The sequence below is a fragment of the Microcaecilia unicolor genome, chromosome 10 (genome assembly GCF_901765095.1).
Source record: "Microcaecilia unicolor chromosome 10, aMicUni1.1, whole genome shotgun sequence".
Lineage (NCBI taxonomy): Eukaryota > Metazoa > Chordata > Amphibia > Gymnophiona > Siphonopidae > Microcaecilia > Microcaecilia unicolor.
In genome coordinates, this window is record NC_044040.1 from 221,028,581 (window position 1) to 221,043,554 (window position 14,974).

Here is a 14,974-nt window from a genome sequence, read left to right on the forward strand (position 1 = left end):
TTCCCTGGGAATGACTCCTTTCAGTCTGGATAAAGGTGCATGTTTTTTGGAAAACAATTAACTTTGAATGCACTGAGGAAAGTAAATTTTCAAATAGCCAATACATGTTGGTAGTAATTTTTAACCACTTAATCACATTGAAAATTAATCTCCATTAAACCAATATTCATTGAATTTCAAAATTTAAACACCTGCATCAGGTAGCTATCGTCAGCCAATCCTAGTTGTCTGGATCTTAGACTGAAAACAGACTACTAACTTTAATTTTAGGAGGGTACCTTAATTAAGTGGACTAGAAGGAATGTGTTTTACAGCCTGTTTTATATAGAGGCTTATTTGTCTTTATAAAATATCAGCATAACTCCCACAGACATTGTATCTACATTATGCCTGCTCAAGAGCAGGTATAAATATCCATATGTTGATTATTGAAGTATGTATGTAAATTAAGGCATTTTATAATATATGCACAGATTCCACGATTCCGCACAGACTGTACCCCCAGCAATGGCTACAGTAAAAGAATGTGTGTGTATGCCATGGCCCCCTCTCTTCTCCAAGTTCCAGACCCCCGCGCCTCCCTCCCTCTGTCTCTCTCCCCTCCGAGTGGCAGCCCGACCTGCATTGCCCGCCCTCTTCTCCCAATCCTCTGCTGCCCCTCGCCTTCCTGCGTGCCGGCCTGAATTTAAAAATTCTTACCTCGGGGTCCGGCGGCAGCAGTGAAACTCGAGCAGGCACAGCGCTTCAGCCTGCCTTCCCTTCTGTCTCAGCTCTGCCTCTGGTCCTGCCCTTCCGGAAACAGGAAATGAGGGCGGGACCAGAGGCAGAGCTCAGACAGAAGGGAAGGCAGGCTGAAGCACCATGCCTGCTCGACTTTCACTGCTGCCACCGGACCCCGAGGTAAAAACTTTTAAATTCAGGCCGGCACGCAGGAAGGCGAGGGGTAGGCGGAAAACTAGGAGAAGAGGGTGGGCAACGCAGGTCAGGCTGCCACTCGAAGAGAGAGAGAGAGAGAGAGAGAGAGAGAGGGGGGGGGGGGGAGGCGCGGGGGTCTGGAACTCGGAGGAGGGGGGGGGGCAGAGGGGAGGAGAGGGAGGGAGGGGGGGCGGGCCTGGAACTCTGAGGAGAGGTGGGGCCTGGAACTCAGAGGACAGGGTGGGGGGGGGGGAGGCGATTCTCCAGCGATTGAATCCTCACCTCCAACGTTCTGTGGCTGGCTGGTGCTGGTTTACCTTCCCTATCACTGATCTGCCCTCTGACGTCATCACATTCCGACACGAGGGCGGGCTAATGGGAATTGTGTTACGAACCCAGGCATCCAGATGTAGAACGTTGGAGGTGCAAATTATTATATAGGATAATCATCATATACATGTACAGGAGAAATTGTGTCTTACCTGATAATTTTCTTTCCTTTAGTCCTACCAGACCAGTCCAGACCACTGGGAATATCTGTGTCTGCCAGCCAGTAGATGGAGACAGAGAAACAAAATAGTTCCTTGTGATTCACCCCTCAAGGATAGCGCGCCGCTCTGGAATGTTCAGTATTATAGCCAAGTGTTACGTTCCTCACCTGGTGCCAGGCCTGCGCGGCCGATTCGCCAGCGAGTCGTGGTCCGGCGAAGATAGCCGGCCATCTTAGTGCTGGTTAGCTTCAGGAAGGCAGGAGGGTCTGTTTCTGTTTCCTATTTCTGGCAGCCATCATCTGGGTTGGATCAATGGCTGCAGCCATCTTGGATAGATCAGGCCCTGGGAAGCCATCTTGGAGTAACGAGGTCAGGAAGGAAGCCCATATTTGGACGTAGGCATCTCTGCTGATGGGGGCAGCCATCTTGAATCAGCTGCACATGTTTGAGAGTGATTTCAACACTATTTAAAGCCCTGCCTCCAGTCCTTCGTTGCTTCGGCCTCAATTGTGTTTGAGGTCCACCCCGGTGCTCCTTATCTTCAGTTCCAGTGTTCCAGACCTCGGCTTGTTTTGTTGCCTGCCTTGACCTTGGACTGTTTTTGACTACTCTACTCTACAGATTTACCTGGCTTTTGGACTGTGTCTGTTTGCCTGCCTGTCTGGTCAGTGGTCGTGTAACCCCGCCAGTTCCAGAAGTCCTGGTGGCTGCCAGAACCTGGGGGCTCAACTCCCAGGGAACGGCGGTCGCTCCCCAGGTGAAGCTAGGGGTTGTCTGGCTGCCTGACCGAGTGGGGTGTCACTCCATCCTAGCCATGCTCAGTCGGGGCACAAGGGCTCACATTCTTCCAGTCATAACACCAAGCAATGGTGCTCAAGATTATAGTGCCAATCAACAGGAACCACTCAATATTCTGTTATATAATGAAAGCCTAGCCACACATCAACCAATATACAGCAGCTCCACAAAGTCAGAGGTGTTGGGAGATAGAGCAGACTGAACCTCAACTGTAATGCACTTCTACTGAGAAGACTGAACCTTAACTGACCTGCAGTAGTTCCACAAAGTCAGGAGATGGATGTGATTGAGTAGATTGGCCTAAACTGATATGCAGCAGTTCCACTGAATCAGGAGGAGTAAGAGACTGAGAAGACTGAACCTCCACTGAAACACAGCCTCTGAGTCAGGAGGTGTGAAAGAGCCAGGGTAAATCGAACCTTGACTGATTTACAGGACTTCCAGTGAGTGAGTGAGGTGGTGTCTTAGATGGAGAACTGAAGAAATTCTGAAACGGTCCCAAACAAAAAGAGACAGAAAGTCAATTCAGGTGGGTTTCTGGACTGGTCTGGTAGGACTAAAGGAAAGAAAAATAATCAGGTAAGACATAATTTCTCCTTCCTTGTCATCTATACCAGACTAGTCCAAACCAATGGGATGTAGCAAAGCAGTGCCCAAAAAGGATGGGACTAGAAGAATAAGACCAAAACTTGGAAGAAAAATTCTGCTGTGAAGAGATTTGAAAGGAGGCACAAAAAAACCCAAAACAAAACTTAGAGCCAAAAGAATTTTAGGTCTACACAGAACCCTAAATGAATTCCATGTCTAGGGTACCCTACTGCAACAAAAACAAGAAGATGTGGAACTGAAGAGGCCCCAGAGATCCTGAAGAAAAACTCACCTTGCCCTAAAGGAGCTAAGGACAGTACAGCCAGGAAACGCTCCCAGTCCATAATAAAGATGTTGAAGATGTAGTAATACACTGCAGCCTACTGGTGCATAATGACAACAAAGAAAAAGCTGACAAAGCTGCTGCAGGACGCTGATGAGGCAGCAATGCTACAGAGAGAAACATCGCAGTTGGTAAATATCATCACCATGGACAACTGGAGAGATAGGGAAGATTAAAGAAACACTCCCAGAGGGGGCTGGAGTACAAGCTGAAATCAAACTAAGCTGCTGAGTACTCCCCCTATGTCATATGGCCGATCACTTAACATGGCCAAGGAAAAGCCCAGACCTAAAAGATGTTCAGTTTCCAAAACCACCACAGCTGCCTAGAAGCAGCACCAGAAGGTTAAGACTGCTTAACGCTAAAATCCAAAGAAGAGAAGGAAATGGATAACACTGACTACTAAGAATACCACTGGCAGGTAACATCTCTATGTCCAACAAGGCTCTTGCTTGAGAATGCTAAATACTGAGCAATAATGGAGCTTATGAACCACCAGGTAAAACCTCTTCTTATCCCTGAAACTCTGCTATTCTGTAACAGTCACTCAGAAATGCAGATAACACCTAAAGAACCCTACTGAAGCACCCAATAAAAGGGTGACACACTGAGTTGGAGGAGCTGAGGCTTACAGGTGGCTAGGATAGATGAGCCCAGCACAGTAGAGTAGGCTCCCTGTGAACACAGCCAATGCACAGGATAGAACAGCCAAACCTCACAGATGACCAGCGCAGTCACATTCCATAGTTCCCAAGTGTAGGTAAGCTAATCGCAGGGAACTATAGGAGCTGGAAACAGACCAGCTCTGCAACAGAAACAACTAGCCACTAATTATCTGTAGGTCATGTAGCTCACTGTGCAAGAGGTGACATGCTGGCAGCTGCTACACCTTGGCATGTGACTGATAATGAAGCAGTGGGAAATGCTGAAAACATGCCATCTAACTGGATGCTGTTGCAGCAGGAAGTGTGATCAAAAGAGAGGACTGGTGAAGTTGGACCACCAAACTGGCTGGTGCACCTACAAGAAATATAGAATTGGATACTGCTGGACCTATAGCCCTTGAGTGGGCTAACGCTTCACATCCACCTGTTCCACTCCACTCATTATTTTATATACCTCTATCATGTCTCCCCTCAGCCGTCTCTTCTCCAAGCTGAAAAGCCCTGGCCTCCTTAGTCTTTCTTCACAGGGAAGTCATCCCATCCCCGCTATCATTTTCGTTGCCCTTCGCTGCACCTTTTCCAATTCCACTATATCTTTCTTGAGATGCAGCGACCAGAATTAAACACAATACTCAAGGCGCGGTCGCACCATGGAGCGATAACTGCTTGGTCTGATCAAAAAGGAGCAGAGTAAAGAAAACCAGGCAGGAAGAACTCCTGCCACCTGTACAAACCAGAGTCTGATTCAGAAAGTGAAACGAATTTCTTGCTTACCTAATTCAAAAGAGAATACTCAAAAGGGAAAAAATAAAAATCAATGCTGTACAGAAAGATGATCATCTCACAAAAGACACTTGAGACATTCACTAACTTCCACCATGAGACGTAGGGGGTAAAGGGATTTGGCCCCACCGAGGGTCACCCAGCTCCAGCAGAACCCTCAGGCTAAATAAAAATGAGCTATACTTGCTCAACTAACCCCTGACAGCAGATGAATTAGGAGCTATAAAGACAGCACCAAAGAGGGATTGCGCAGACCAGAAACCATTCGCTTGGAGACAGAGAAAATAATGAACATTCCAGAACTGCGTGATATCCTTGAGGGGTGACTCACAAGGAACAACTTTGTTTCTCTGTCTCCATCCACTGGGTGGTGGACACAACTATTCCCAATGGTCTGCACTGGCCTGGTACGGATGAGAATAGGACTTTATAAAATTATAAATTTAAAAAATGCCTAAAGCTGAGGTGCCTCCCTATTTTCCTGTTTAGGTACTTAATGCTAGAAAACAGCAAATAGCATTTAACTGCCCTGACCCACATTTTTCCTGTCTAAATTTAGATGCCTAATAGAGAAGAATTTATATTTAGGAAGACTATTGGCCTATATGTAATTGATGTGTGTCTTGTGCACTCACCTGCCTGGTTTGTGGTGATGTTAACAGACGCAAACTGAGGGGGTAAAAGACTCTTACTGGATACACCATTCACAGCCTGAATCTCAAAGGTATACCGTGTATGTGCCATCAGGTTAGTGATGTAAATGCGTCTCTCTATCAGGCCCAACTGGCGTGGGAAAAACTCCACATTGTCATCACAACGTGTGCACAGACGATCTTCCAGCAGGCACTTCTTACAGATGGCATTATATAGCAGGTCTTCTCGGCCCCCCATGTCACGGGGCTCACTCCACTGCAGAACTACAGAGGTTTCATTTACATTGGAAATGAGCAGCCTTGGAGAGGAGGGAACACCTAGAACAGAAGTACATCAACTTATTACATTGCTCTAACAAAAATATTCCACAGAGCACTGGGGATGCTAAGGAAGGAAGGGTAAACATGCAATGAACAGGAGGATCCACCCCACAAAGCTTCAAATTAACAGAAATAACCAAGACATAGAAGAACAATAGGCAAAAGTGGGCTCTGGGAAAACTAACGAAACTTTGTTCTGGTGAAAAAAATCTTACAGGACTAAAAAGGAAAGCTCACCCTGTGCTTACCAAAAAGAGTTGTAGAAAAAAGAAACAGGAAAAGACAGAAGGAAGGATGTGCTGATAAGATACAAATAACTGAAAGAGCAAGATATTGAATATAAGAGGGGATGCAATAAAAACCTCAAAACATGTTACCAAAAATCACACCTCGCCACAGTATCAATAATCACTAGCGAATCTATTGCCTAAGAAAAAAATGCTTAAGAGCACCTCTAGTGACTACCACTATCAAACTGCACAATACCAAGAATTCAGCGATACCCTCATCTCATTCAGAGAATTCAGCGATTCCCCTCATCTCATTCATTCAGAAAATCCACAGCGATTCCCCTCATCTCATTCATTCAGAAAATCCACAGCGATTCCCCTCATCTCAGAGAATCCAGTGATTCCGCTCATCTCAGTCATTCAGAAAATCCACAGCGATTCCCCTCATCTCAGTCATTCAGAAATTCCACAGCGATTCCCCTCATCTCAGTCATTCAGAAATTCCACAGCGATTCCCCTCATCTCAGTCATTCAGAAATTCCACAGCGATTCCCCTCATCTCAGTCATTCAGAAATTCCACAGCGATTCCCCTCATCTCAGCCATTCAGAAAATCCACAGCGATTCCCCTCATCTCAGCCATTCAGAAAATCCACAGCGATTCCCCTCATCTCAGTCATTCAGAAATTCCACAGCGATTCCCCTCATCTCAGTCATTCAGAAATTCCACAGCGATTCCCCTCATCTCAGTCATTCAGAAATTCCACAGCGATTCCCCTCATCTCAGTCATTCAGAAAATCCACAGCGATTCCCCTCATCTCAGTCATTCAGAAAATCCACAGCGATTCCCCTCATCTCAGAGAATCCAGTGATTCCGCTCATCTCAGTCATTCAGAAAATCCACAGCGATTCCCCTCATCTCAGTCATTCAGAAATTCCACAGCGATTCCCCTCATCTCAGTCATTCAGAAATTCCACAGCGATTCCCCTCATCTCAGTCATTCAGAAATTCCACAGCGATTCCCCTCATCTCAGAGAATCCAGTGATTCCCCTCATCTCAATCAGAGAATCCAGTGATTCCCCTCATCTCAGTCAGAGAATCCAGTGATTCCCCTCATCTCAGAGAATCCAGTGATTCCCCTCATCTCAGAGAATCCAGTGATTCCCCTCATCTCAGAGAATCCAGTGATTCCCCTCATTTCAATCAGAGAATCCAGTGATTCCCCTCATTTCAATCAGAGAATCCAGTGATTCCCCTCATTTCAATCAGAGAATCCAGTGATTCCCCTCATTTCAATCAGAGAATCCAGTGATTCCCCTCATTTCATTCATTCAGAGAATCCACAGCGATTCCCCTCATCCCATTTACAGCACTGAAAATCACTAAGGATTACCTCACCACTCTGCATAGTATCTAGTCTGTCTAATGACCCCCCCTCCCTCTGATGAGACCACTAAAACTATAGTGATTTTATCACCATAAACCATAATACTGAGGACCATTAGTAACGCTCTCAACCAACAGTACAAAAGAGAATCCCTCCCACTCCCTTACTGAAAATCATTAATAGCTCCCTAAGAACCACAGCGAGTCCCTCACCTCAATCTACATTAGTAACAACTGTCTGACATCATGGTACAGCACCACGGATCACTACCGACTCAGTCATCTTATATCACTATCAACAAGCAAAATGGCTTCCTGATATCTTACCAGACCACAGGCACTAAGAACTGATGGCGAGACTTCAGTTATCAGCATGCTGTGCAAGAGATACTTACTGGTACATCTGTCGTCTGCAGAATCACCATCAGCTCGGAAAAAGCCATTCTGGCAAGAGCAGATAGTGGCTGCTGTACCACTGGCTCGACTGTTGGAGGGACACAGCAAGCACAATTCCTCTCCCTGCTTTGACTTAAAAGTTCCAGGACCACATGCTATTAGAGAGGTAAAGAAAAAAAAATGAACCAGGCAGAGAACGTTGAATAAATTCTTACCATGAAAAGACATCAAAGAAAATACAGAAGCTAGTAATTCAGAGGGAGGCTGCTGCCTCTTTAATTAGTCCTAAAGGCTGGTTACTTCTCAGTCTGAAGAGTTAACATGTTTTCCTGCTGCTGTTCTTATGTATGCTTTATGCAGGGCTTTTTTTGTGCCGGACCTTTATTACCTACTCGCCAGTCATGGAACGAGGGGAGTCACAGGTGCCGTGCAAGTTCCTTCTGGTTTACCTCTCATCATTTCTTTCACACAGCAGCAGCGACAGCGTTTCAGAGAAAGTTGCCTGTGCTGGCCCCAGTCTCCTCTCTGGCAGCCCACCCTGTGGAGTCACATCCTGTTTCTCCAGGGGTGTTGCACAGAGAAGACTCCGGAGCCGGCACAGGCAACTTTCTCTGAAACACTGCTGCTGTGCAAAAGAAACAAGTAGAAAGGTAAACCAGGGGTCCTGCTGGATCAGGGGGGGGGGGGGGTCGAGAGAGATTGAGGGGGGATCCCCAACCCAAGCAGGGGAGGAGGGTTTAAAGGAGAGAAAAGGGGGAGACACCTGAGCTGGGTATGGGGGAGGGTGTTAAGAGACAGAAGGGAAAAAGGAGAGGGATACCTGAGCCGGGCACAGGAGGGACAGACACATGCGGGGCAATAGGAGGGAGAGGAAGAGATGTTGAACCTACGACTCTGAGGTGGAGGAGAGGGAGCGACAATAGGAGCAAAGAAGGATAGATGGAGGATGGAAGGGAGGGGAGGGAAGGAGAAATGTTGGATTCAGACCCAGAGAGGGAGAGATGTTGGATCATGGGGCAGAGGGATAGGAGAGAGAAATGGAGACATGCTGGATTCGGAGCCAGAGGAGGAAGGGATGTCTTATCATGGGGTGGAAGGGAGAGAGGCAGGGACAGGAGAGTGCAGATGCCAGGAATGGAGAGAGATGAGAAGAGAGAGGTCTATAAAATACTGAGTGGAGTGAATCGCTTGTTTACTCTTTCCAAAACTACAAGGACTAAGGGACATGCAAAGCTACTAAGTAGTAAATTTAAACAAATCAGAGAAGCTATTTTCAATGATACCTTTTTAAAAGCTACATGACTGGTGAAAGGGGTGTGGCTACTGTAGGGGCAGAGTCATTGATAGCAACTCCATCCCTAAGGTTGCCCTACATGAGTACCGATACCTTTTTACCTACAAAAAAAAAGCACTGGCTTTGTGTAACCATGTGATGTGATGTGTAGCGGTTTTGTCACCTAGCTTCATTCTCTCTAGACAGGCTGTTTCAGTCCTGGTTTATCTCACTGCAAGGATAGAGGTGCAACTAAGCCTGACTTTCTTATGGAGATCTGAACTACAATTCTCTGCATAACAAGTGGCAAAAGCAGGGGTGGATCATTATGTTCAGAAACAAAAGGAGACCGGACACTGCGCAGTGTTACCTAAGCACAAATTAACAATCCAAGGCAAAACTATTTAAAAATTTTCCGTTAAATTGTACAACCTTCCTAGAACACAGGAACAACAGGTAAAGATCAAATTGGCCTGTCTAGTCTGCTCAGCTGAGATTTGTCCATTTTGGATAGATGCAAATATTTCTTCCCAAACAACACCAACTTTCTCTCCCCCCCCCCCCCCAAAGTCTCATACTTTACCCCTCAAAATCCATTAGCTACCATTGACCTCTGCCACAGTGATGACTTCCACCACCTCAGCTAGGAGGCCATTTCAGTCCTTGCCATCTTCCTGAAACAGCAATATTTACACCGACACTTTCTAGATCTCAGTACCAAACTTTGCAAAAAGGCTGTTCAATGTTCACTGAAGTTTGGGTTTCAGGCATGCATGGTCCTTCCATTCAACCTCTCCAGCCTACTAAAAGTCTGATAATGTTGTATCCCTGCTGTTTTGGGCTGTAAGTGCCACTCAAAGGTTAATCCTATGCTTCCTAGAGGCATGGGGCCGTCATACTGCTGCTATTTAAGAATTTATTTCCTTTATAGAACAGAGAAAAAAAATTATGATTTTCACCCAAATTTATGCACTGTACATTCATATGAGTTACCAGAGGCTTTTTTTGATGGCTTTGGATCAGTAGATATGAATTCAATCCACGTCTTCATTGTATTTTCTACAAACTTAAGATCCAAATTCCCTAAGGAATGCAGCATTATGACTCTGATTTTCCTTATGATCAGAAAGCTTAAACTATTTCTTTACCTACCTTGGCACTGGGTGTCTTTCATGGCAGGCTCATAACCAGCTGCACAGGTACATGCTCCAACAGGTACCATCCACTCTCCATCTCCATTACAGTAAAGCTTCAAGGGGACAGACACTTCCACCGCATTCGGAATGCAGGTTCCTGGAGCAATGACCAGGGAAGTAGGTTCAGCTCCTGTCAGTGTTTCTGGGAACATGGCAAAGCCAGCTATGGTATCTGAACACTTTCTATAGAATACACGGACAGAGATGATGGACATGCAGGCTCCCAGATCCTGGAATGCCAGGTAGAACCCTCGCTTGGAGAGTGGACCAAAGCTGCGCACTTTAGTGTTGATTCGTCCAGATTCAAGTTTTGAAAAACTCTCATCAGGTGCGATAATATCTACTTTGATATAGGGATTTTCCATCCAGAAGGGGCTGGAAGCAGAGGCCGAGTCTGTGTCCGACTCATAGTAGAAAAGGTTAAAGGTCTCCCTGCAGGAGCCAGGTATGTTAGGGATACTGTTACAATCGCGGACGGTGAATTTCAGCTCTACGTAAGCACGCAGTGCATCTTGACGACTGATGAATTCTGTGCGCAGCCAGTTGTTCTGGTTCATTTCTCGCACATTGCAGACCTGGTATGTGCGGATTGGATTTATGGCTTCATCATAGCCACTAACTTCTTCCCACTGTGAAAAGAAGAGTAGCAACATTTACCTAATGAAGACAGACACACCTAAAATATCAGACACTTGACAGTCAGGCAGATGAATACAAACAAAAACTCACATTCTATGGATGGATATAGAAGTATGTTTTAGAAAACTCATTCATTCATTGTATTAAAAACTAGGCAGATTACAGTAAAGCATCCATAATCACTTACAAACATAAACAGCCTATACCAAGACAAGCAAAAAGGGCATGCTGAAAAAGCTGTCACTGTACATCATACCCCAGAGGGTATGCCAGAAAAAAAAAATCTCTCAGAACTAATTTCTCAGATAAACGTAGATATCCGGACAGGTAATTCCACAAGAATGGGCCTGCAACAGAAAAAAGGCCACCGTCCTTGTGTCAGCATGATATACTTTCCCCAGATACAAAACTTCCAAACACTTCAAATTCACAGATCGCAATGAGTGCATTTGGTTGTATCAAATTACCTGGTGAAAAAGAGCCAATACTTGAAATTGCTTCAATATGGGGCGTTACATGCACATACCTAGAGGCCCCAGTAATCAAATGCACTGCTGCATTTTCTATAACCTGCAGCACCTTGCAACGAGAAGCAGAAACTCCCAAATAAAAGCATTCCAGTAATCCACTAACTGAGCACTAAACTCTGAACAAGTCTGAAATTGGTTTTAGATAAATAGGAGGATGGGGTAATACGTGGAAAAATAACAGGCTGTACTGTAATGATGGGCTACACCTTTCTGTGATGGGAAAAAGGATCCTTGGGGACAAATTCAAAGGGTATGCTTCTAGACACTTAGATGGTAGGCGTGACAAAAGAAAACAAGGGAATTCAGAAAGTCACCTCCAGAATAAACATGATGGTACATGGAAAGGTCATCTAAATAAAGAAAACCACCAAAACTCACTTAGCATGAAGCTTAGCCGGTGGTGGGAGGCAGGGCTGGTGGTTGGGAGGTGGGGATAGTGCTGGGCAGACTTATACGGTCTGTGCCAGAGCTGGTGGTGGGAGGCGGGGCGGGTGGTTGGGGGGCAGGGATAGTGCTGGGCAGACTTATACGGTCTGTGCCAGAGCCGGTGGTGGGAGGCGGGGCAGACTTATATGGTCTGTGCCAGTGCCGGTGGTGGGAGGCGGAGATAGTGCTGGGCAGACTTATACGGTCTGTGCCCTGAAAAAGACAGGTACAAATCAAGGTAAGGTATACACAAAAAATGGCACATGTGAGTTTATCTTGTTGGGCAGACTGGATGGACCGTGCAGGTCTTTTCCTGCCATCATCTACTATGTTACTATGTAGCACATGGAAAGTAATGAGCACAAATGTTTGTAATCTAAGTAAAAATGTTCAAGATTTGCAAGCCCTTGATGTATGAAGAAAACTTAGATACTGTTGCTATTATAAAGACGTGGTTCAATGATTTTCATGAATGGGGTGTGACCATACCAGGCTCTAATCTTTTTACGAAGGATAGGGAGGGCCAAAGAGGTGGAGGAGTATGTGAGAGATAATATCAGAGGCGCTGAAATGCAGGGAAACTGGAGAAAAGAAGCAGCTTAATGGATTGTCTTGGAAAGAGATGATGGAACCTGTATCCACACGGGGGTTATTTACAGACCTCTGACAAACAGTGAAGCTGGACAAGGATCTGCTAGAAGATCTGCTAGAAGATAATAATGGGGGATTTCAATTACCCGCATATAGACTGGGGTAATGTAACATCTGTACACGCAAGGGACATAAGATTTCTTGATGAAATCAAGGACAGCTTCATGGAACAGCTAGTTCAGGAGCCGACAAGAGAAGGAAAAATACTAGACTTAGTCCTTAGTGGTGCTCATGATCTAGTGCAGGGGGTAACGATACGAGGGCCGCTTGATAACAGTGATCATAATATGATCGGTTTTGATATTGGCATTGAAGGAAGTGAAACTAGGAAATCAAGTACGCTAGCGTTTAACTATAGAAAAGGTGATTACGACAAAATGAGAAAAATGGTGAAAAAAAGACTGAAAGGAGCAGCTCGCAGAGTAAAAAACTTGCATCAGGCGTGGATGCTGTTTAAAAACACCATCCTGGAGGTTCAGGACAAATATATTCCACGTATTAGAAAAAAGGGAAAAAAAGACTAAACGTCAGCCGGCGTGGCTAAACAGTAAGATAAAGGAAATCATTAGAGCCAAAAAACAATCCTTCAGAAAGTGGAGAAGAGAACCAACTGAAAGTAACAGGATAGATCATAAGGAATGCCAAGCCAAATGCAAAGCGGAGATAAGGAGGGCAAAAAAGGACTTTGAGAAGAAATTAGCGTTGGAAGCAAAAATACATAGTAAAAACTTTTTTAGATACATTAAAAGCAGGAAACCGGCCAAAGAGTCGGTTGGGCCGCTGGACGAAAATGGTGTTAAAGGGGCGATCAAGGAGGACAAAGCCGTAGCGGAGAAATTAAATGAATTCTTTGCTTCGGTCTTCACCGAGGAGGATTTGGGGGGACACCGGTGCCGGAAAGAATATTTGAAGCGGGGGAGTCGGAGAAACTAAACAAATTCTCTGTAACCTTGGAGGATGTAATGGGTCAGTTCAGCAAGCTGAAGAGTAGTAAATCACCGGGACCTGATGGTATTCATCCCAGAGTATTAATAGAACTAAAAAATGAACTTGCGGAGCTACTGTTAGAAATATGCAATCTGTCCCTAAAATCGAGTGTAATACCGGAAGACTGGAGGGTAGCCAATGTTACTCCGATTTTTAAGAAAGGTTCCAGAGGAGATCCGGGAAATTATAGACCGGTGAGTCTGACGTCGGTGCCGGGCAAGATGGTGGAGGCTATTATTAAGAATAAAATTGCAGAGCATATACAAAAACATGGACTGATGAGACAAAGTCAGCACGGATTTAGTGAAGGGAAGTCTTGCCTCACCAATCTAATGCATTTTTTTGAGGGGGTAAGCAAACATGTGGACAATGGGGAGCCGGTTGATATTGTATATCTGGATTTTCAGAAGGCGTTTGACAAAGTGCCGCACGAAAGACTCCTGAAGAAATTGCAGAGTCATGGAATCGGAGGTAGGGTATTATTATGGATTAAGAACTGGTTGAAAGATAGGAAGCAGAGAGTAGGATTGCGTGGCCAGTATTCTCAGTGGAGGAGGGTAGTTAGTGGGGTCCCGCAGGGGTCTGTGCTGGGTCCGTTGCTTTTTAATGTATTTATAAATGACCTAGAGATGGGAATAACTAGTGAGGTAATTAAATTCGCCGATGACACAAAATTATTCAGGGTCGTCAAGTCGCAGGAGGAATGTGAACGATTACAGGAGGACCTTGCGAGACTGGGAGAATGGGCGTGCAAGTGGCAGATGAAGTTCAATGTTGACAAGTGCAAAGTGATGCATGTGGGTAAGAGGAACCCGAATTATAGCTACGTCTTGCAAGGTTCCGCGTTAGGAGTTACGGATCAAGAAAGGGATCTGGGTGTCGTCGTCGATGATACGCTGAAACCTTCTGCTCAGTGTGCTGCTGCGGCTAGGAAAGCGAATAGAATGTTGGGTGTTATTAAGAAGGGTATGGAGTCCAGGTGTGCGGATGTTATAATGCCGTTGTATCGCTCCATGGTGCGACCGCACCTGGAGTATTGTGTTCAGTACTGGTCTCCGTATCTCAAAAAAGATATAGTAGAATTGGAAAAGGTACAGCGAAGGGCGACGAAAATGATAGTGGGGATGGGACGACTTTCCTATGAAGAGAGGCTGAGAAGGCTAGGGCTTTTCAGCTTGGAGAAGAGACGGCTGAGGGGAGATATGATAGAAGTGTATAAATAATGAGTGGAATGGATCGGGTGGATGTGAAGCGACTGTTCACGCTATCCAAAAATACTAGGACTAGAGGGCATGAGTTGAAGCTACAGTGTGGTAAATTTAAAACGAATCGGAGAAAATTTTTCTTCACCCAACGTGTAATTAGACTCTGGAATTCATTGCCGGAGAACGTGGTACGGGCGGTTAGCTTGACGGAGTTTAAAAAGGGGTTAGATAGATTCCTAAAGGACAAGTCCATAGACCGCTATTAAATGGACTGGAAAAATTCCTCATTTTTAGGTATAACTTGTCTGGAATGTTTTTACGTTTGGGGAGCGTGCCAGGTGCCCTTGACCTGGATTGGCCACTGTCGGTGACAGGATGCTGGGCTAGATGGACCTTTGGTCTTTCCCAGTATGGCACTACTTATGTACTTATGTACTTATATTCAAAAGACTGGTAAGAAAGGGGAGGTGCTACTGTTGGGAGATTTCAACTTGTC

The 14,974-nt window shown here is 45.4% G+C and overlaps 1 protein-coding gene across 2 annotated transcripts in view; it reads right to left on the reverse strand.

The window, feature by feature from the left end:
• EPHB3 (EPH receptor B3) overlaps positions 1 to 14,974 on the reverse strand; it is a 131,114-nt gene that overhangs the window by 45,998 nt on the left and 70,142 nt on the right. For both annotated transcript variants that reach the window (XM_030216247.1, XM_030216245.1), the window contains exons 3-5: positions 9,997 to 10,669; positions 7,571 to 7,726; positions 5,219 to 5,554 (exon numbers count right to left, since the gene is read on the reverse strand). In XM_030216247.1, coding sequence (XP_030072107.1) covers positions 5,219 to 5,554; positions 7,571 to 7,726; positions 9,997 to 10,669 — 1,165 coding nt within the window. The remainder of the gene's footprint in view (positions 1 to 5,218; positions 5,555 to 7,570; positions 7,727 to 9,996; positions 10,670 to 14,974) is intronic.